The following is a 20399-nucleotide window of genomic DNA, read 5'->3' on the forward strand; positions in this document are numbered from 1 at the left end:
CCTCCTATAAATTAAAGATCTCATCAAATATCTATACTTCTTTGGTGAGTTGGATTTTACTCTATTAATAGCATGGCTACTAGGACAGAAGACATTAATAATAGCCCGGAACAGAAAAAAAACTTAAACAAAAATAAAGAGCCAGAAGGTGGGATACTACAGCAAGTGCTCACACATGGAGTGTTGGACAGCCTCTCTGCATTATCAATCACAAGGGTAACTACTACAGTGAACTATTATTATTATATATAGCCAAGTTTTTATACTGCAGAGTGTTGGCTCTTGGATTGGCTGGGGGATCTTCCTTGCGCTCATTATGGTGTCGGTTTGCTGCATACTGATAGCTTTACAGACCTACGGCTTTATACCGAAGTACACAGAAGAAACCATTCTCAAGGAACGCCTAGACGAGAAAATTAAAGCTCTAGGCACATGTACCACGGAGAATCACAATCTAAACGAGAAATTGCAAGCACAAAATTTGCTCCCACAAATCAATACGGCATTCTGCCAACCTATGTTAGAACAGAGCGATGCCAATCGAAAGTACTCGGATAATGAACGCACGAGGAAGGACACTGAGATAGCGGAGTGCAAGACTGAAAAAAAGGAGCTACAGGAAAAGATTGACAAGTTGAAGGATGAGAAGATGGCACTGCAAGGAGTGGTGATGCAGACGGAGGCCAAGCTAAGTGCTCTGATTGTGCAGAGTGAACAAGATGGAGGCAAGTGTGACGGCTGGCTGTGCAGTGGTGTCAAGGTGCTGTATGATGTAGTCAAGGATATCACGACAGATGGAAAACAGAAGAGCCAATAAACTGAACTGTATATATAGTGCTGTGAACCTTGTGTATTGTGAACCTTGTGTGTGCAATGTGCTTTGATGCGGTTAATTGGGCATGTGCTTTTGATGCGGTTAATTGGGCATGTGCTTTAATGCGGTTAATTGTGGATACTAATATAATTAGCTCAACAACACAAAATCAATCAGCCCTTATAACAATCCCAGGGATTTTCTAAGGGAACCTACTATACACAGGGAGTTCCCATGGGTACTATAGCCCAGGGAGTTTCCAAGGGCATTTCACCATGCCAAGAAAACTAACAACTTACTTACAGCCTAAATTTATACTGTACAAATTAAAATCCCAGAGAGAGAGTACAGAACAATATTGAACATGTATTATTATACGCACACCCATACTCTACTAAAATTTACCATTGAACGCAAACATCTGAAAATGTGCAAAGGGTGTCATATATATTATACACGGGGAAGGCAAATGTACACAGAGTAGACACAAATGACACAACTCATTCCTAACACTGATCATGTTTGTGTTTGCCTTTCCTCTCAAAGAGAGCAGCTGCAGTTGAGTCAGGTCTAATGCGAAGAATCTTCATTTTCTTGGCAGCTTTCTTTAACTCGTTCTTCTTCCGTTTTCTTCGAATAGTCTTCTCTGGATTAGCAACAGCCTGAAGAGAAAACGAGAAAAATAAAACCTGTTTAACAACCTCTCTTTACAATTGGTTGATACGTACATGTACATAAATACCAAGACCCCTCCATAATTTCAGTGCCATGACATATTTTTATTGTACGAATACAAAATTAACGTGAAGAGATCCATTAACGGGATGATTTACACACACAGGGACATACCTCGAGGGCAGCTTGCATCCTTCTCTTGTCTCTCACTCCACTCACGCTCTGGTGGACTCGAGCGTAGGCAGTAGAGAAAGCCTCTCGCCCACACACACCCTTTATTAGGTCCACCACCTCCTGTGCCAGACTGTACAGCTCCTCCCCTGCTCTCTTACTAGAGTCTGACAGCTCCCTGTAGATAGGAGCCAGCAAAGAGGGGAGGTAGTCAGGGAGTTGCTCCACCCCCAGGTACACACACACAGCTGCAGTCCACTGGAGCACACACGTTCGCTACATGGGGAGGAAGTTAAACAGTACAACAAAAGTATTTTGACTTGATAGAAAGAGGAGTAAATGAAAACCATGCAGAACTAGAAAAGCTCACACATACCTTTCGAGATTGCTTTGGATGATGACCAGCTTCAAACCTGGCTAGTTTAGACAGCTGTCCAATGAGCCACGAGAGATCTTTGGCAGGTGTTCCCTCTTCTCGTACTGAGGGGGTGTGGTCTGTATGGGTACTGAATCGATGTAACACCTTGGCACAGAATACCAGATTCTTGACAGCCTGGAGGTCATGTGATGTCAACATACACATAGCTATTGGTCGACAGTTACAGTACCTGGTTTGCTAGGTCGGGCTTCAGAATGGGAGACCACAGTTGAGTGCAGAAAGAATGCGATAATTCTTGAATCTGCCAAAAAAACTTTATGGAATTTTATTTTCAAACAGTATTGACCGATACCTTTATCAATGTATCGTCCACTATGTATTCCAATGGTGTCTCTCCACTCTTGCTTCTCCGGCTCTTCTTTCTCTTAGCATCGGACCCAGATATTGCCATGGAGACCAACTCGTCAGGTGTGTAGGCAGAGAAGAGGAGACCAAACAACTGAGAGGCTGCTAGACGCACCCACGCATGAGGGTGGAGCACAAGGGGGACCACTACTCCTGCACACGAGAGCAATCAAGAAAATACCGATAATACATGTAGCTACAGATACTATACTATAGACAGTGTATTGACATAGGCCCAAAATAAACTTGGATTTTAACACACCTGAAAGGCCTCTCTCTAAAGCTTTCAGAACACCATAAAAGTAGACCATCGGAACTAAAGTTATGGCCGTTCAAAATATGAAAGGTTCTAAGTTTTCCCAGTATACTGTATAAGGAACTGCAAAAGGTTCTATACCTTGCAACAGCCATAACTTAATTTTAAATGGTCCAAATTCAATGATTTTCTGATTTTCTGAAAGCTTAGAAGGAACTCTTTCAGACCGCTTGCTCAAATCTCAAATTTAAAACGAGCTATAATTTCTCATTTTCAGAAAAAGACCATGGGCTATATATAGCCCATGGTATTTTGTCAAAATCAGGCCCAAACAGACTTTTGATTTTAACACACCATTTGAAAGGCCTCTCTCTTACCTTTCAGAAAATCATAAAATTAACGTTATTGGAGAAATGGAAATAATGTTATGGACGTTCAAAGATGCACGCACACACACACACACACACAGTAGAACAGACTCACCCCACATTCGTGTCATGTGATGAGCGTCCTTGGGTCCCCTCCACAGGGAGCACTCAGCACACAGCTTGCGTATAGTGGTGAGGGCGGTGAACAGGAGGTGGTCTAGAGAGGCCCCCCCCAACAACTCTGCTCCCGGCTCCTCCACTCTATCCAACCCGCTATTGTCTTCAAGAGTCACTCCCTCTTCAATTGGCGTGTCTTCTATTGCATCCATTTCTTCATCGCCAAGGAGATTATCAAGAAAATCATCAACGGTAGAGGAACAATTTTCTTCAGTAGTACTGCTTTCTATAATACGTTCAGAACTTTGCTTAATGACGGTTGTTTTGTTGCCTTCGTTATGATTCGGATCATAAAGAGTTAAACTGTCTATTAGTTGAGGTAGGTAGGTTGAGACACGTTTCTCAAAGTGTTGACCTTCGACCTCTATCAGTATACCCAACGTCTGTATACCAAGTCTCTTGTGTAGCAGCTGCAGAAATAATCACAATTGACTTAGCAACAATTAATAATGGATATGGTGTTTGTAGTAAAACCGCAAATGCACCATGTGAAAATTAAAGCCCCTCAAGAAAAAGCTTATCAATACAATCAGGAGTGCATGAATATTCCTGGTACAACGTTCTATACTGGTGAGTGGTCCTAGTGATGCTAGCAATTTACCACATCACTAATTATTCATTCATAAAACTGATGATTATTACCAAATTACGCACTCACATTGTCACTCTCAATCCACACATTCAGAATGGAGATGACATCATTGATCCGTGACGAGTCCAGCTGCACACACAGATACATGATTAATACACTGTTACATCAACAACGAGTGCTGCAAGCTGCGCTGTGCTAATGCCTCTCGCCATGTTTTGCTTAGTGTTATAGAAGAGGTTGCTTTGTATAATAACGCTACTATGTTGTATTATAATGTTTCGAAATCTAGAACCTTTTTGCTAGAACCCTCGTGCGGCTATGCCTCAGGCATGATAATTAATACAGTATACAATACTGTATTAGGTAATCGGTACAACTATTTGGTCAATATTAGTGTACATATATGACCCTAACAACCACCACAAAAGGTCATCACAAGTACAATGTACCGTAACAACACAGGTGATATCTCCTCCTATACAAATCGTACAGCTATAGTCTACTATCTCTCACCCTTCCAAAGAGCAGTGTGATAGTCTGGGCGACCATCTGTCTGCAGGTAGGGGTCTCATCGTTGATCAGCTGGGACGCTAGCGGAACAAAGAAGTAACTCGAGTGACGTTGGACCATTTTCTGATGATGGAGGGGAAAATGTGAAGTATGTATCATTCTGTGTTGTATAATTACCTCAGGGAACTTGGTGAACATGGAAGAGAACATCTCCAGAACAGATTCCCGGCCACTCTGGCATTCATAACTGCACGCGGGCAGTAGAGAACAAAATGGCGGATGATAACTAGGTAGCACACATTGACCTCGCATGACGCACACTCACCTTAGGTTAGAGACATAGAAGTCAAGGTATCTGTTCAACTTCTTTCCCAGTGGATAATCCATCAGAAACATCAGCACAGACTAGAAAACAAAAGCAAAAAACTAGCTCAGTGACTGTACGATAACAATACAAAAAGGCTATTCTGAGACCGTTCCCCGCCCACTCATCTAATGAAAACGCTGCCCCACCCCCTCCAGTGTTACCTGTCTACATTGCTGTCTGACGTGCTCCGAGTCGCTAGTCACTGACAGCTGACACACCTTCATCATGACATCATACACCTCTGTCACCACTAGCTTCCTACCCAGTATGGCCTGAGAAAGAAATCAAGCAATGGAATCAAGTACTGGGATGGTGATTCACTGACTGTATACATGTATACGTAGTTGCATGTGTACATGTGTACATTTAAGGTGAGTGCACTAAACATTGCCACAAGTGGTACCAATAGGGTATCGCACAGAATTCTGCCAGTACCACATAGAGTAAAAATGCATACATGAACACTTACCTTGAGTAGTGGGAAGGCTGTGCTCTGCCTCTGGTAGTCATGAATGTCCTCCTCTACAAAGCTGAGCAGTAGCTTCAGTTCATCCTCTGACACCGTGTGCTTCTTGCAGTCCCTAACAATCACTGTCATTGCCTGCATGGAAGTAAAGAAAGATTATCAGTATTAATATTATATAGTGAGGCTGTTTCTATTGAGTGCATTATGCACTGAGTGCATTATGTACTGCATAGGCAATCAACATTACTGCACTTCAGGAAGTTAATCTAAAGTGATGTAATCTAGTCTTGTTACTAAAGATAGCCACAGGCATGCCAACAGCAACCTATAAAAGAGAGCAAAAATTCCAGCTTGGAACTGCATTTGTAGCCCATTATTGACCTGGAGAGGATGTCTTCCACCCAACCTACAATAGCAGAGTTTAACCTAGATGGAGATGTACAGCGCCGTAGGAATGGGCCTGCAAACAACATGGAAGAGATCCCATCTCAACCTAACAACCAACAGAATCCAGGCAATGAACAAGCAGAGTGGAAAAACGAGCAAAACAGGAATGGAAACCGAAAAATGGATCAGCAACCAAGGGTAAATAATACGTACGTACTTATACTGTTTGAAATTGCAATCTGGAAATTGGCTTATGCTACTTACTGATTCTGAAATGTTTGTGTGCCTACACAGGTAGCTGAGACATCATCAGGATGCACTACATTTGCAATGGTGGTGTTAGCTCTGTTGCTGGTGGTTGCAGCCATAACAATACCTATCTTTTGGAAAAATACAATTTGTGACCACAGAATTACAGTAGCTAAAGCAGAAGAAAGATCGAAATTTGACGAACTGAAGAATGAGCTAAAGCTACAAGTACGAACACTGGAAATGCAAACAACAAAATTGGAAATAGAAAAGGAGCAATTTAAAAACGAGAAGATCACACTAACTGCAAAGATTGAACATTTAGAAAGCGACCTCAAGGAATTGAGACTAGTAAAGACTACATTAGTTGGTGAGAACACTCAACTCAAGAATCAAGTCAGTCAAATTGATATCCAAAAAATGAGCTTCTTATTGAAAAAAGGGAAGAGAAAATGAAATTAAGTGCAAAAGAAAGCGAACGCGAGAAAATGAGAGATGAAAAGATGACATTGCAACTACAATTCACTGAAAAGACAACTTTGGTAGACCATTTGAAGGACAAAAAGGATCAGTGCGAGCTGGAAAAGAAAGAATTGGAAATCAGAAACACCCACCTGATTGAAGGTAAGAATGAACTAAACATTAAGCTTGCTACTACACAGGAGAAACTTGAAGTGGCTGAAGAGAAAGAAAAAAGTTGTGGGCGCATAATCGGAACAAAGTGGTTGGAACAGTTAAGTATTGGACAAGCAAGAGATGGAAAAACTATCGAACTTTTGTCGAGTGAGATTGAACAGCACAAGCACGCATTGGTTCTAGCCAAGAATGCAGCACTGGCCAATGACAAGGAGTGTAAGGGGACTATCTGTCAATTAATCAAGAGTGCAACAGACACATTTTTTTCGTAAACAATAAACTGTAAACATAATTAAATTGCTGCTAGTGATGTATACATGCATGTATGATGTATACATGCATGTATGATGTTTAAACTAATACCTGCGAATTATTGCAAAACTGACAATGAGATTAAAGCTCTAATCTAATTATCATCATACCTTGAAGGCTGATAGGACCAGCTCTCTGTTGGCCCCCATGGCAGCACCTGCCCGGGCGTATTGCCGTAGCAACTCAAACAGCTTGGTGGAGAGTTCGTCCACAGCGGAGGGAAGACTGGGCAATGGTAGTCGTAGCAACCACACCATGCATTGTAACCCTCGGGAGATGACCATGATATGGCGAGATGAGAGGGCGGCTACTATGAGAGGCACAAACGGGTCCAGCATTGCCAGCTGAGGCTCAGAAGATGTGTCGAATTTTCCTCTCTTTAGGGCCGTGTGGAACAACTAACGTGTGTGGGGGTGTGTGTGTGTTGTGTGTGGGTGTGGTTAAGAGTTAAGGGAATTTGGAGGATTAATTTTCTAAGTATTGTACCTGCAATCCAAACTCTGAGACGACATTAGCTGCCGTGTTACTAACGGCAACAGTCTTGGCACCAGTTCGTTGTGGTGTTGGTGGGAGGAGTCTCGAGTCAGGAGGTCTTAGACTAGGAGCTTTAGTAGCTTTCACAGGTCTGCATAGGAGGAGGCACAAGTATAAGGATAAACTTGCCAACACTGAAATACATGTATTAGATTAAGAATGTCGTAAACATACGCTTGTACATGTACATGCATGCATATGTAGCTGTAAGCATTTTTTATTTTTTATAGCAACAAATTTATGCAATGCAAATAAGGTTACAGTGTAGCAATAACTCCCTGAGCTGCAATGCCCCCCCCCCCCCATACATACCTACATGTATGTAGTGGCCCCACCCCCTCTCCCCTACCTGGTGGGCTTGCTGGAGAGCTGAGGTACGGAGTTAGAGAGGAGTCCGTGTACAAGGACTAGCAGTGCCTGAGGGGAGAGTGCCTGGTTGCTATGGATCCCTAGGCCCACCCTCCTGAAGACCTCCTCCACAGCATGCACTGTGTGGGCACTCACACCACCCTCCAGCTTCTGTGTGTGTGTGTGTGTGTGTGTGTGTGTGTGTGTGTGTGGGTGGGTGGGGGCATTGGTTGTCAGGGGACTTAACAGAAAAACTCCAGGGGAGGATTCTTATGATACTACATGCAGTACACAGGAGTGCATGAATATTATTATGATAATATATTAATACATATAATTCATGCACTCCTGTGTACACTAATACACCAATAACAAAATTCATCTACATGTACATCATGGTTGTTTACCCAGACAGGTGCCATACATGATACATGATATGGCACCATCTGTTAATGCACATAATTATCATATCAGATCATTCATTGAAAGTTGTCTTCCTTAAATGAAGCATCTTTGAACGGCCATAACTTTAGTTCTGTTGGTCCAATCACATTAATTTTATGATTTTCTGAAAGCTTAGAGAGAGGCCTTTCTGAAAGTTATCAGTACATGTCATCATTTACGAACCTGCTTCACTGGCAGCAGCAAGTCGGGTAAGCGTGTGGGAGAGAGGTAGGCCCCCATGATCTCGTAAGAGTTATAGCTCTGAGGGGTCTTGGCCTCGGGTATCTTGGCTCCCACTTCTCTCTCCTCGGCCGGCGCCCCAAACAGGTCCTCTGTTAGGATACAGCTGACCAACTCCAGACAGGGGTCCAGGTCACCTGACATCAGGTGGGGGCTCAGCCCACGCAGGACAGAGTGGAGGCTGTAGCCGAGTACATGCAGCTGTGTGAATGTGTGCATGAGGGCAAATGATAACGTTAAGTTACAAGTGAAGTAATTAATTGTATACATGTAAAGAATGTATGTTCATGTAGTTAGGAACAATTGAGCACTTAAATCGAAGTTCTATAAAACTATTGCCAAACTGGCTGAAAATATATACCCAACAGACCACCCCCCTCACCATGTAGCCCCTGTCTAGAGCATCTCTCATCTCCTTGACGATATACTGTAGGTAGCGTGGGCCGAGAGCAGCTGCCATCTTGACCAGTGTCCCTCTCCCCACGTCACGTACCTCACGCGAACGATTCTTGAGAGTCTGACACACCTTGAGCAAGAGGCTGTGCACACACACACAGAGTTATAGTGGTCTTAGAGTGATGACATCATCATTAGTAGTAGTAGCGAACCAGTAGTAGTAGCGAACCACAAATTATGCCTTAGAACATATTCCAGACAGCCCAGAACTGCTATCATAAATTTGTGAATATACACAATGGTTTGAAGCTAGGTATGACTTACTTACAAGCTTCTACAAAATGACTACTACACATGGGAAATTGTACGCATACATCCAGTCACTCACCTGGGTAAGTGGGTATGCAGCGACTCTTCGGGGAGGGCCAACAACAGTTTCGTCATTGCCATGGCAATAGGAACTCTCAGTATCTCAGAGTCCTCATTTTGCGCAAGGGAGCTCAACTTATGTCCCGCCACATCAATCTACAGCAACACATAGTTTACAATCTTGAGCATTCTAAGATTAATTACAAAGGTACAAGCTCTGCAATGGTGATCAGTGAACGTACTCTCTTGGTTAGCACTTTCTGCAGATTGGGGATGATGGTGTGGACGATAGCCTTGAGAATCTTCCTGACAGTGTTCTTGCTCAGAGCATCTTTGTCGGTCTCATCTTTGTCGACAGCTGGTGTTGGTAAGCTCTCCTCCACCTCCATTGCTTCGTCCTCCTTGACTTCAGACTTTCTAGTTTCCTGACCAATCTCCTCCCCATTCTCAACAGGGGGTGGGTGTTTGCCATCAGTGGGTGTGGTAGTAATGAGGTGTGGTTTGATGGCTTGGGTGTCCTCGTGGGTGACAGAAGACAGGTCAAAATGAAAGTTGTCCAAAACAGCTACCACAGCCCTGGAAAAAGCAAAATAAAGGTCAAAAAACTTAATTATTAATAATATTGTGCCATGAGTACACACGATGATCACACGCCCACTCACTTGACGAGCGATCTTTGTATATCGATTTGTTTGGTGAGTTGGCGGAGGTAGTGAGAGAGTATGAAGCAGTAGTTGGTCCAGTTGAGATGCATGGAAATGGCGGCTATCACGTTCACAGCCTCGGCCAGAAGGTTCTGCTCAGTATTGGATGTAGGCTTGAACACAACCTGGAGAAACACACATTAAACATCTAGATACACACCACTAGCCAAAAACCCCATCAGGCCACTCACATCTTGTATCACTGACCTCTGTAGCTATTATCTCACAACTTACTCCACTATAATAGTAGCCACTATACTACAAAAGGGAGACCAATCTTGTAGCCATCAAATACCAACTACATGTATAGCAAGAGAATGATGCAACTGCATGCTTGCATGGTCTAGACTACTACTTTACTCTCCTTACCAAGCCTCTAACCTCAACATAACACACACAACACACCTGGTTAGCCAGAGGCAGCAGGAACCACATGTAGGCCGCCTGACTGACACCATCACCTTCAGAGCACACACTAGCCAGCTTCCTGAATGCCCTAGTCCGCCTGTGCAATTGTATGTGCTTGATATTCTCAAAAAAGTCCGCCTCTGCCTCGTGGTGACCCAGGGCAACCAGATCAGAGAACCGAGGGTGGGTAGGATAAGCCTTCACCAACTGGGAGAGAACTGATATTGACTCGATGCGGGCAAATTCAGTTTTTGAGCGTAATCCTTGCTTGATGGCGTTGAGTGTGGTTCCAAGAATTATGGTCTTGAAAGCCTCGCTATCTGCAAAAAATGACGATAAATATGACGGGGGGGGGGGGGGGGACAATAAATGTATTTATACATACCGTGTAGAGTGATGTGATTGATAAGACTCGATGTGCAGCTGGCAGCTCCGTCTCTTATAGACATGTCCTCAGTCTAAATGCAGTTAATACATAAAAATATCAAGTATAAAACTTCAATAGGTGAAAAGAAGACTCACTTCCATTAGAAAGAAGAGTACATTATCCACTATAGGCAGGGTCGTTTCCAGGAGATCACATGACCAGGATAATCCCCCAGTACCGAGCACAGATATGCGTTCTGTGGCTTCCTTAAACCCCTCTAGCCTCAGATCGTAATCTGGCTCATCGATACGCTTGGTGTCCCACGCATTCAGCTAGGAAAAGGTACGTATGATAATTTAACCAAGTTACATACACAAATCAGAAAATCAGATACCTTGTAGACAATCCCAGCTGTGCTGCACCAGATGCTATCCTTCTTTGCAATCTCCTACAAAATACACAATGAATGAGAAGATTATTATCTTGCAAACAGCTTCAATAGTTGACAGACCTTAAAAATATCACAAAGAAGAGCTCTGCTCTTTCTGTTCTTAAGAGTCCCAAACAATTCTGAGAAAGGCCTGCGAAAAAAGAATGCTAAGCATCAGCAAAAATTAATGTATAAAGTGACCAATGGAAAAGAAAAGAAATGTCAGAAGTGGGATTCGAACCCACGCCTACAATTGTAGACTACGACCTGAACGTAGCGCCTTAGACCGCTCGGCCATCCTGACAATGCTGTTTACTAAACTAGCTAACTTTTACTAAGCACTACTGACTGACCTGTATGGCACATCTCCACAGAATGCAATCAGTTTGTTCAATGCAAGTAGGATTTGCTCCTCGAACTTCTACAGAGCACACAAACATACATAAAACAACAATCTTTTCAGCTACAATAGTACTGTACTTACTTTATACTTGTACGATGCCTTTGTCAAGAAAGGCAGCAACAATTGAACTAGAAGCCTTGATTGAGCTGGGTTGTTTACGAATGCACTGATCCTATGATAAACACACTTAGCAATGCACAAACAAACTAGTTGCTAGGGCACAGCATACTTGGACAACAGAGAGAATGCCAGCTGCAGACTAGCTCCTTGCTTAGCTCCTTGCTTGTCTGGCTTCAAATTCTCCTGGATTGATCGTTGAAGATACTCCAAGATTCCGGTGGTGTGTGGTGCAACCATCTCTGCTCCAGGGCTCTCTCTTACAGGAATTTGTGGTACAACCATCTCTGCCCCAGGGCCTTCTCCTACAATGTATTGAGCAGACCATTAAAACACTGAGGAACGTAGAATTTCTAATTTAATTTCTCAGTCTACTACTGAGAGGGTTAGTGGTAGCCACCAGATCTAATACTGACAATCACGCTCACCAGGAGAGTCAATATCATCAGAGAGCAGGTTGAGTGTCATCTGGAGGATGTAGTCACAGACAGTGGGAGAGACGCCATTAGTACAGAGGCAGCTGTACACAAAGCCCAGGATAGAGGACTGCACACAAGTGGAGGGTGCATCACGGAGAACAGAGGGTGGGAGTGGTGTCTTTAGGAGATAGAAGTACCTGCATGGGCACAGGGGGTTGCATGGACACAGGGGGTTGCATGGACCCAGGGGGTTGCATAGACACAGGGGTTGTATGGACACAGGGGATTGCATGGACACGGGGGGTTGCATGGACACGGGGAGTTGCATGGACACGGGGAGTTGCATGGACACGGGGGGTTGCATGGACACGGGGGGTTGCATGGACACGGGGAGTTGCATGGACACGGGGGGTTGCATGGACACGGGGGGTTGCATGGGCACAGGGGGTTGCATGGACACTACGTACGGGCGCGTAGTTATGGTGAGCACTGAATTGTAACTGGTAAATTAATATCAAGTTACATGCAAAGCTTTTTTTGAAGCCAATAATAATAATCCATGTAAGCTCCAGCCTAGGCTTATAATCTGCTATAGTTAGCTGGTTCCTCACTGGTTGTGTAGGGTCCAGGTGTACAGTAGCTTCAAGAGAGCAGTGGGACTCTGCACACACTCTTGAGGTAGCCGTGGCAACTGTGGCCACACTAGGCTACCCAGCACACTCTCTGTGTAGTCTCCAAAGTCGTAGTCCAAGAAAATATCGAAACACTGCATATGACAAAATAGTAGTAGTCTTTGATTCCAAAAATGCACACCCAAAAGTAGCGTACCTCTGACACCCTTCCAAGTATGAGTTGCCTGAGGGCCTTTAGAGCACTCACTAAGTGAGGCTGAATCTAGAAAGTGTTTGTAAAACAGTAACAGATATTTTCAATGCAAAGTGGTTTGTTTGTTTGTACCTCGTTTCTCTGGCTGAGGAGAGTTGTACAACTGACTCCTAAGTTGAGGAGAATGGGGAAGATGACGTTTAGGTAGGGCTTCATCTTCTGTCCAACGGTTGAGAACATCTGGCCTAGCAGGTTGAGAAAGCCCTGCTGCTTCTTCAATGGGATCACATGACCTGGATTCACTGCACGCTCAGTACTGGACTCAGGCAGATCTGTGAGGGAGGAGATAAAAAAGGACATGACGTGTACGTACATCAATACTACAATTCAGAAATTATGATAAACAAATTGCAGGTGTGATTCCGACTGACAATTAACAATACCTATATAAAGCACTCCACAAACTCTTAACACAACACACGAATAGCTCACTCTTTAGTTCTTGAAAAGGGAGGGTCAGTAGCTTGATGAACTCTGACATTTCCCCCTCCTCACAGCCCCCCAGAAACCGCAGCACTGTCCCCTGCCTGGAGCTACCCCCTGTTCGTGATGACTCGTGACTCCCCAGCCTCTGCATCCGCCCATGCAGCAATCTAGTGATGGCCGCCATCTGAAAGCATGAAATAGAATAGATGATCCTTACCTAACCAGGACGGGTAGCAGCTGTTCCCGATGTTCAGAGCTCACCACAGAGCAGCTGCTGTCAGAGCTACAGGGAAACAATTCTCCTAAAATGCACACATATAGTGCAAATTTAGGTCTTATTACCTGAAACTACTCAGTTCCTCACGAAAACTGTCGTCTTCCAAAATTCGCTCGAAATTTTCTCTGTATAAATGGACATGACAAACATTAAATTTGACACAATACGTGTAAGCTAGCTAGCACACCATATTGTAGCACTATCAAGGAGCTATTAAATTCATCTTTTGTTTTGAAATTGGACGTTCCCAACACATTGCAATGAACGAATAACATTATTTTATGCAAAATTCAAAACCTGAAAACAAATCGCGGATCTATTGCTACTGTAGCACATCAAATAGCCCACGCCTTCCCTCTAAAAATGGACACTGTGGGCCCGAAATAAATCACTGATCAAAGCACACCACCATAGCACTATCAAAGAGCTTACTATATTATATAAACGAGTTGTGCACACGTAGAAAATTAACTATATGTACACATTTGCAATTAGCAACACTTTAGTTTTTTATAGCTGGTTATTGGCACACCTATAAGGAAGGAGGTAGAGCGGCTTGTAGGTCATGAGACAGGCCAGGGCCAGCTTCTGCACCTCAGGCAGTTTGTGTGTGAGCAGCTGTCAGGGCAGAGGGGGGGGGGGGGGGGGGTGAACCAACACGCAGGTATAAGTGTGATACTGTACCTTCATACACAGTTCCTTCAGCTCCTCTTGTCTATAGAAAGTCTTGGCGTTCTTGAACTTAGAGAAAGCAGTCAACATAATCACCAGTGTCCTATATATTTATAGAGCTGTAATACTAGCTCACACACAGATAGAAACTTCCACTGACTTGTACAAACTTTTCCGGTGACTACTACTGTCTATGTTCTGCTCAGGTGATGCTTTAGAGTCGTCGTTAGTGACACCAGCTTCACACAGTGTCAGCTGCCGACTCTCTTTCCTCAAGTCCTGCATTTCCATCAAGTTGTCTTCTTGTAGGGAATACTCATTTCTGTGGAGAGAAGATCATCCATTTAGTAGCTGTGTGCTTCTACCCGCTACACATGTACATGGCACAGCATAATTATGTAATGTATACTTGAGAATGGTCGTAACAGGCGGTTCTATTTTATGATTAAAAGCATAAGCAATGACAAAGAGAGCCCATTAGAAACAAGGTGTCGCTAGGTACATACTATCCTGTTTCTGTGTTCTGTTTTTATTTAGGCCTCATCCCTAAGGGAATGGCCTTCCAAAAATTTTTTCTGTTATGTTATTTGGATGTGGGGATGTTGTAGCAATTTAGGCAGGAGGCACCTCTTTTATAGCTTGACAAGGTATCACTGCTTTATGGTTCTATAAACTATGCATGCAACCATGCAATGAATATAATTGGGGCGAGCGAAGCGAGTCCCTACCTAGTCTTCAACGTTGCAATTTTGTCTGTATGTATGTATGTATCCATACGTCATGGACCGGCATAATGATTTGCTTTTGGGACTCATGATCCTTACCGCTCTCGCCTGCAGCTCCCTCTCAAGCTAGCCTGGGCTGTTACCATCCACAAGCCCCAAGGACTCACTCTAACCAAAGTGGTAGTGGATATTGGCAAGAAAGAATTTTCCTGTGGACTCACTTTTGTCGCCTGTTCTCGAGTTTGCCAACACCATTTCCCCAAAAATGGACCGAAATAAATTTCTAATATAAGCACACCATACTTATTGTAGTACTATCAAAGAGCTTAAAAAATTGGTAGATCATCGTTTAATTTGTGTGTGTGTGTTTCCATCGGTTAAACATGCATGTATCATACAACATGTGCCCTTGAGAGTGGTTGCAGCATCAACTTCTTTTGAAAGATCACAGCAATACTATGCCGATAAGAAACACATACAGGCGCTTACGAATGTACAGCACATGACCATATATGGTGATCATTGCCACTCACTTGACAAATCTCAGAACCAGTGGTACGAGAATTCTGGAACGAGGTTCGGCAATACTTGGTTTCAAACCAGTGACACACTTCCAGAGCAGCAGTCTGAAGTTGGCATGGTCTACACGTCCACACTCCATTCCATCCAACTTCAAGTTCCAATATCGGAACAGATCCTCGACTGAAGAGTGCCACTTCATAGCGCCATCAGAGCCGGATTGAACCACACCCCCAACCCCCTCTGGAAGGAGAGAAATATGATTTGCTATAATTATATCGGGAATAAAACCATTACTGTATCTTGTACAATGTATAATTATTATATTATTATTACCCCATGCATATAATTATGCTCACATGCTGTACTGTTATCTCAAACCTGCAATATCTGATGATTTCTCGAGGAAGCTCCCAAACACACTCCAGAAGAGCTTCATGTTCTCCCCGAAAGCATGCGAACTGTGTACAGCACACATGAGCATACACCGTAACCATGACGCGTAACTATTAGCAACTTACCCGATAATTTCTACGAGTGGATCCCATATCAGACTGAAGTTGATGTACAACGAACCAATCAGATACTTCAGAGAAACCTAACGAGAGAGGGGGAGGAAAAAACGATTATTTCTAGCAATCGCCAACTCTCAGTAAAATTAAATTTCGCTACCTATCTATATTCATTAGTGTTCTGTAATGGTTACCTCTTTGTAGGCATCAGGCAGCAATGGCGACATGATTGGACTATACTGGAGCTTCTGGAACCAGAGGATCTTCTTCCGATACTGTGTGAGAGAAGGGGGTGTGGCTATTAGTTGAGGGGGGTGGTGTTGACAGACTCACAATGTTCAGGTGTGTGGATGTCTCCTCTGCCCTCAGGCACAGCTCCAGCATGTTAGTGAGGGGGTGGTCGACAATAACGAGAGGAGGTTGCTCGAAACAACACAGAATTCTTAGAGTCACCAGCCGAACCTATAGTAGTAAAGTGTTACCATAGTGATCGGCTGACAAGCTAAGGCTAGGTTCTTAATTAAAGAGGGGAGAGTGTGGCCATAAATTGTCATTTTTTGGCCTTGGACCATGGGCTATAATCCATGGTATGTGGCCAAATTATTTCATCTCCCAAATATGAACTTTGACGATACCACTTGAAAGGTCTCCTTCCAAGCTTTCAGAAAATTTTAAAATCATTGAAATTGGAACAACAAAATTATAGTTATGGCAGCTGAAGGTAGAAAGAGGGGGGTGGGCGTGTAGTTGAACATCTTTCAACAGCCCGTAACTTTAGTACCGTTGATCCAATGTTAAAAAATTTCTGATTTTCTAAAAGCTTAGAAAAATACCTTTCAAATGATGTGTTTCAATCCAAAACTTTATCGGGGGCCTAATTAGTCATTTTTCGGCCTTGGACCATGGGCTATTATTATTCATGGTGTGGCCAAATTGGTAAATAATTTTATCGCTCAAATATGAACTTTGATGACACCATTTGAAAGGTCTCTTTCTAAGCTTTCAGAAAATCATAAAATCATTGAAATTGGATCCACAGAATTCAAGTTATGGCAGCCGAAAGAGATTGATTAGATACTGATGTGGTGTTAGCTAGGTACACAGCAAAGGAGAATATTATGATAGTACCAGTGAGTGGGGAGAGGAGAGGTTGTTTTGCAGTGTTGCTAGGAACTCCATTAGCCAATCGGAAGAGAGAGCTTCAGGGGCATCCCCATCCAACAGTGCCCTGAGGTACTCCTCCACTGATGCAAGGAGGGGCAGGGAACCAGGACTCCTCCTACACAGGGAGACGAGAGGGTTAGGGACACAGGGCTACACTACCACCAAACAACCCACACAGGCAGGCACAGCAAGAAATGAAAAGAATCAAGTGACAACTTCAATTTGATGCGTACAATTTTGTACACCACAATTTTCGATATCATTTATTGCAGGAATGAAAAGCTAAGATTCCAATGAACTTGTACATTATCACTACAACTCTAAATTGCTGACACAACTAAAGAATCGCTATGCTCACTTAATCAGCGCCAGTAGTCCACCCAGTGGGAGCTTCTCCTTCAGAGCATCACTATGACAGAGAGCTACCACTGCAGACACACACTGAGAGAGGAGGAGCTGGCCACACCCACTCTGTTCGCTCAGGTGGCAGTAAAGGTCGAGAAGATTACCAAGAACTTTGTCAGGACAAGGTCTATAAAACAAAAAACAACATGTAACTTGCACGCTACTAAGTTTGAGCAATGTGCTATACAATTAACACAGTACATATAATATTGTACGATAGCATGGTTAAGATATGTGCTCACCTGACATGTTTGAGCACTAGGAGCACTGCCCAGAGTGCCTCACACTCTCCACCATTATCCACTCCCTCCAAACAATCAGCCCAGGAGCTCAGAGCCTCCACCAGGAGAGACACCACCGTCCCTCCCTGGTCACTGCCTCTCTTACCAACACTCCACAGTGGTGGCTGCTCAAAGTCAAGAAGGAATGGCGATGCTGGTTGCTTGGCCCCACTATTGAGCGTGTATCTTGGAGGGTCAAAGTGCAGGCAAAGCTCGGCTAAAAACTTGAGAATGAGGTCATTATGCACACCATGTTGAATCACAGAGTTGCAGAAAGTCACACATTCGCTCAGGATATCGTTATTGAATTCTTGGTATTTCTCGGCTAGTTCTTGGAAGAATTGTATCACTGTCTCCACTTGCCAGGTCTCCGCCACCCCCACACTAGTCACACTCCTCACAAGCGATGTGAGGAGTGTGGGGGTGTGGGAGATGTGAGGCATAACGAGTATTAGCGATGCTGCCAGGTGTACGGCTACGGACAGGGTCGGCTGATCAAGTGACGCATTCGATAAAATCCCAACAATTGCCTGCATAAATAAATGAAGATATTCAGTCAAATAATTATTATACTAAAATGCAATTAATTGTTCAATGGGCAAACAAAGTTAGAGATAAAACTCAGCTACTGGAGGAGGAACATATCATTTTCACCATTATACAGTGAAAATAATTATAAGTGTATACTACTGTACATTAAGGATGGGGGGATTATATCGAATGCTTCGAAGATATCAGCCTTGAAAAAAAAATTATTTTCTTGCAATCTCGTACCTCGACTAGTTGTCCCAGGTCAGTAATCCGACTCCCCTTCCTCCAAGAGACTAGGATGCCAATAAGATGGAGGCTGTAGGACAGCTCCTCACTGCCACCACCGCCACACACACTGCCCAGATGACTCTAATATAGGAGATTGAATAAAGCAGTTGAGTAGCAGCTTAATGTACTTAATGTAGAGTGGGGAATCTCCTCACTATACTTACCAACAATGGTTTCCACAGTGGACTTGCAAACTCTTTCCTTGTGTGTTCAGCCATGAGTTGCATCATCTTGGACAGTGCCTGGAAGACAGTCTCTTCTGAGCCCAGCTTAGAGAGCAGTAGGGGAAGCACGGAGTGTGTGCATGAGTGGAACTGGTTGGAGACACCGCGACACATCTCAAACAACAACTGTCCCACCCCCTCAGTCATCTGTCACCACCAGAGCAATTCATTTAATAACAATTTTAAGAGCACAGGCTTTAAATCATAACTATTACTATAGCCCTACAGTATGCATGTAGAGAGATATTCTTGACATTGGATTCTAGAACAGCCGAGTATTAATTAAAACACTTACCTCTGGATTGTCTAGTAATTGTCTGAATATCACATCAAAGAGAGCATTGTGATCACGAACCTGCACAGTTATAGGGATGGTATAATAAGTAGTGTACTTCATAAGAGACTAACTAACGTACTTTTCTCAACAGGAAGCCGAAACTTTCGACTGCAAACTGTCGAATGTGAGCTTTTACAGAGATCAGTAGCAGCAATTTGGAGTGCATAGTAAACACTGCCTCTATGTCCTTGATCATGTGTCGCCATAGGAACTTGAACAGATATGCCAAGCTCGTGAAAACACACTGTATATGGAAAACAAATTAATACAATGGTGGGTATTACAGTACCACCTTACTTGAATGACATCTGTGTCCTGTGTGTCAGTCATGGCTACTAGGATAGGGAAGAACTCTTTGAAGTATGGGTAGAACTCCGCCTGCAGGTCTCGGGCAAACTGTACGAGCAAGCTGTGGAATAATGGATATAATTATATATAGAAAGTGATCGATCACTGGTCAACTTACTCCAACAATGGCTCATATGCTAGTGTGTGCTTCAGTTGAAGAGAGTGCTTGAGCTTGGCAGCAATCTCATCCTGGTAGGTATAAAGAGGAGAGGATATAAAGAAGGGGACAGCTGACCTAGCCACTCACCTTGTGATGAATGAGCTGAGGCAGAGTGCCCATCAGTTTGTGGGTTTCCCTAGAGAAAGTGACAAAATCTGTAGTACAGTTGAGCTCTCTCCATTTCGCCAGACCTTCACCAAAGAAAGTATCAGTCTCCTGTAGCATGTAAATGATAGTATACAGTATGTATTTTATGGGTTCATAGGGTTCACCTCTGTCGAGTCAGTAGCCTGCGTTACTCTATGAGCTACGTTTATTCTGATGTTGGCGATTCTCTCACTGAACGATTGAAACTGCCAAAAAATACATTTAAAATAAATACTGACTTGTATAGCTCTTTTATATTAAAATGAATTCTGTGCATGTGTGAATGGATATTTAGATACCCTGTGTATCTTTGTGAGATCCTCTGGCTTGAGTCTTTTCTTGCCCATAATGGAGTCAATAACCTGCAAGCTTTTGCTTTGTTTTCTTTCTTGAGAGTAGAGATAGTATACAGATAAAGCTAAGAAGCTCAGTAAAAAAGCCACGTGGACGTGGGTTGCTTGTTAACGGATACGGTATAGGTCGACATCACCATTAACACATTATTGATAGACGTGGAATAAGCTCCTCCCCCTTTTGTTTAGCGCATCTAAGCAA

General features: G+C 43.4%; 2 protein-coding genes, 1 long non-coding RNA gene and 1 other non-coding gene across 4 annotated transcripts; 2 read left to right on the forward strand and 2 right to left on the reverse strand.

Moving 5' to 3' along the window:
• The first annotated feature begins 5 nt into the window (after positions 1-5).
• On the forward strand, positions 6-905 carry LOC135346313 (uncharacterized). Its single transcript, XM_064543897.1, has 2 exons — positions 6-216; positions 272-905. Exons 1-2 carry the CDS (start codon positions 73-75, stop codon positions 815-817), a joined length of 690 nt encoding a protein of 229 aa, XP_064399967.1. The 5' UTR covers positions 6-72; the 3' UTR covers positions 818-905.
• Positions 906-1214: 309 nt separating this feature from the next.
• On the reverse strand, positions 1215-20319 carry LOC135346300 (small subunit processome component 20 homolog). Its single transcript, XM_064543879.1, has 55 exons — positions 20144-20319; positions 19970-20050; positions 19785-19913; positions 19656-19726; positions 19487-19598; positions 19269-19433; positions 19148-19207; positions 18793-18999; positions 18584-18709; positions 17771-18339; positions 17482-17655; positions 17088-17238; positions 16293-16421; positions 16154-16234; positions 15969-16045; positions 15829-15908; positions 15462-15690; positions 14364-14525; positions 14216-14306; positions 14064-14149; positions 13597-13656; positions 13472-13537; positions 13261-13421; positions 12901-13100; positions 12772-12837; positions 12555-12709; positions 11953-12140; positions 11637-11829; positions 11489-11579; positions 11358-11425; positions 11086-11155; positions 10969-11022; positions 10730-10906; positions 10593-10665; positions 10205-10527; positions 9758-9924; positions 9338-9671; positions 9115-9251; positions 8713-8869; positions 8274-8531; positions 7648-7817; positions 7251-7389; positions 6875-7162; positions 5184-5315; positions 4876-4986; positions 4673-4752; positions 4525-4594; positions 4351-4470; positions 3904-3966; positions 3184-3655; positions 2392-2597; positions 2269-2340; positions 2037-2213; positions 1664-1936; positions 1215-1476 (listed from the first exon to the last, which is right to left on the reverse strand). The coding sequence occupies exons 1-55, from the start codon at positions 20189-20191 to the stop codon at positions 1321-1323; spliced, it is 8355 nt and encodes a 2784-aa protein (XP_064399949.1). The 5' UTR covers positions 20192-20319; the 3' UTR covers positions 1215-1320.
• Positions 5321-6840, forward strand: LOC135346316 (uncharacterized). Its single transcript, XR_010398029.1, has 2 exons — positions 5321-5765; positions 5862-6840. It is a non-coding gene; the product is annotated as an uncharacterized LOC135346316 (long non-coding RNA).
• Trnal-cag (transfer RNA leucine (anticodon CAG)) lies at positions 11225-11308 on the reverse strand. Its single transcript has one exon. It is a non-coding gene; the product is annotated as a tRNA-Leu (tRNA).
• Positions 20320-20399: the final 80 nt, after the last annotated feature.

This window comes from Halichondria panicea, chromosome 13, assembly GCF_963675165.1.
Source record: "Halichondria panicea chromosome 13, odHalPani1.1, whole genome shotgun sequence".
In the NCBI taxonomy this organism is placed as follows: Eukaryota; Metazoa; Porifera; class Demospongiae; order Suberitida; family Halichondriidae; genus Halichondria; species Halichondria panicea.